Raw genomic sequence first — 1,709 nt, 5'->3', positions numbered from 1 at the left:
ATTTTGACAAGTAATTTTTCTCTCCATTCTTTATTATTATTATTAGATTTGAGGTAAGCATAAAGATCAACTTTCTCTAATTTGCATATCTAGATACTGAGTTGCCAACTCAAAGTAGACACCTGCAATAAAAATAAAAACATCATCTTTGATGGCCAAAATAATTTCTTTTTCTATAGAAGTGTATTACATCTTAATAGGTACTGAGCATCCTATAAAGCGTTGTCTTCGACCATTTGATTGCTTTGGTCTTTATACTATTTTTGAGTCTAATATCATTTTTCATCATTAACTAACACCAATCTCTTCCACATTTTCCTTATAGCACTTTTCACTTCCCTATTTCTGAAAGTATAAATCAAGGGATTGAGCAAGGGGGTGAACATGGTATAAAACGTTTCCACCAGTTTGTCAAAGGGAAAGACAGAAGGAGGCCTGGCATTTATAAATATGCATGGAACAAAGAACAAAACCACAACAGCAATATGAGATCCACAGGTGGACAGAGCTTTCCTCCGCCCTTCAGCACTGTGTTTTCTCAGGGAGAACAAGATGACACTATAGGAGACCAGCAACAAGCAGAAGATTATAATGCACATAAACCCAGTCGTGGCAACCATCAAAAGGCCAAGGACGTGAGTGTCAGTGCAGGCCAGGTCCAATAATGGATACAAGTCACACATGAAATGATCAATGACATTAGGCCCACAATAGGGCAGTTGGTAAATGAACAGAACCACTGTAATGGAATGCAAGAAGCCCCCTGACCAGGCCACCCCCATCAGAATGCCACAGAGCCTCCAGTTCATGATGGAAGAGTAGTGCAAGGGCTTGCAAATGGCCACATATCGATCATAAGCCATGGAAGTGAGGATGATCATCTCCACCCCACCAAAGAGATGTTCAGCAAAAAGTTGAATCATGCATCCTTTATAAGAGATGGTTTTCCTCTCATACAGGGAGTCTGCAATCATTTTCGGTGTGATGGCAGAGGATAAACAGGCCTCCAGGAAGGATAATGATGCCAAGAAGAAGTACATGGGGGAGCCCAGCAGTGCAGGGCTACAGAGGATGGTCACTACAATCAGCATGTTGCCTACAATAGTTGCAATGTAGACCAACAAAAACACAAAAAAGACTATTTTCTGAATAGTAGGATTCTTTGAAAGCCCCAGGAGGACGAATTCAGTTATGAAGCTTTGGTTTTGCATGATTTCCAAGAAAAGGGCAAACATGCAAAAGTTATCATTGAAGTTTGCAATTATGATAAAGATTTGCTTCAGACCACTTTATAGTTTTAGAGTCACCAGTTATTTCAGTGCACCTAAATACACTATTGTCTTTAAGGTTTCTGTTGTCATTGCAAACACAAATTTGACATTTATCGAGGATAGGAGCTGGAGATCAGGCAAAATTGAGGTGAAGATGCAGTATTCACAGCCTTTGAATTAGCAAGGCTTCTATAAAGAAGAAGGTAGGGAAGACTAGATTTTAATATCCACAGACAGTTTTGATGATTTACTAGTGACTTCCCTCAGTGAATCATTGGGAAGCATTCTTCACCTCACCCCCATGGTGGGGATACGAGGACTGTGGCTCTCTTGTTCATTTCTGCCATTGTTATGGGGGAGGCAGAGTTGACTAATAAGCCATCTGTAATCTGGAAACCCTGAGACCTAAAAGAAGAAATAATATACAATTTAAGTGGT

At 39.9% G+C, this 1,709-nt stretch overlaps 1 protein-coding gene across 1 annotated transcript; it reads right to left on the bottom strand.

Annotated features, from left to right (window-relative positions):
- Positions 1-275: 275 nt before the first annotated feature.
- Positions 276-1,214, bottom strand: LOC143391650 (olfactory receptor 4C15-like). Its single transcript, XM_076844407.2, has one exon. The coding sequence runs from the start codon at positions 1,209-1,211 to the stop codon at positions 276-278; it is 936 nt and encodes a 311-aa protein (XP_076700522.2). The 5' UTR covers positions 1,212-1,214.
- Positions 1,215-1,709: the final 495 nt, after the last annotated feature.

The sequence above is a fragment of the Callospermophilus lateralis genome, chromosome 2, assembly GCF_048772815.1.
Source record: "Callospermophilus lateralis isolate mCalLat2 chromosome 2, mCalLat2.hap1, whole genome shotgun sequence".
NCBI classification, from domain to species: domain Eukaryota; kingdom Metazoa; phylum Chordata; class Mammalia; order Rodentia; family Sciuridae; genus Callospermophilus; species Callospermophilus lateralis.
Note: the sequence above shows the minus strand (reverse complement) of the source record. Positions and strands in the feature narration are given on the sequence as shown.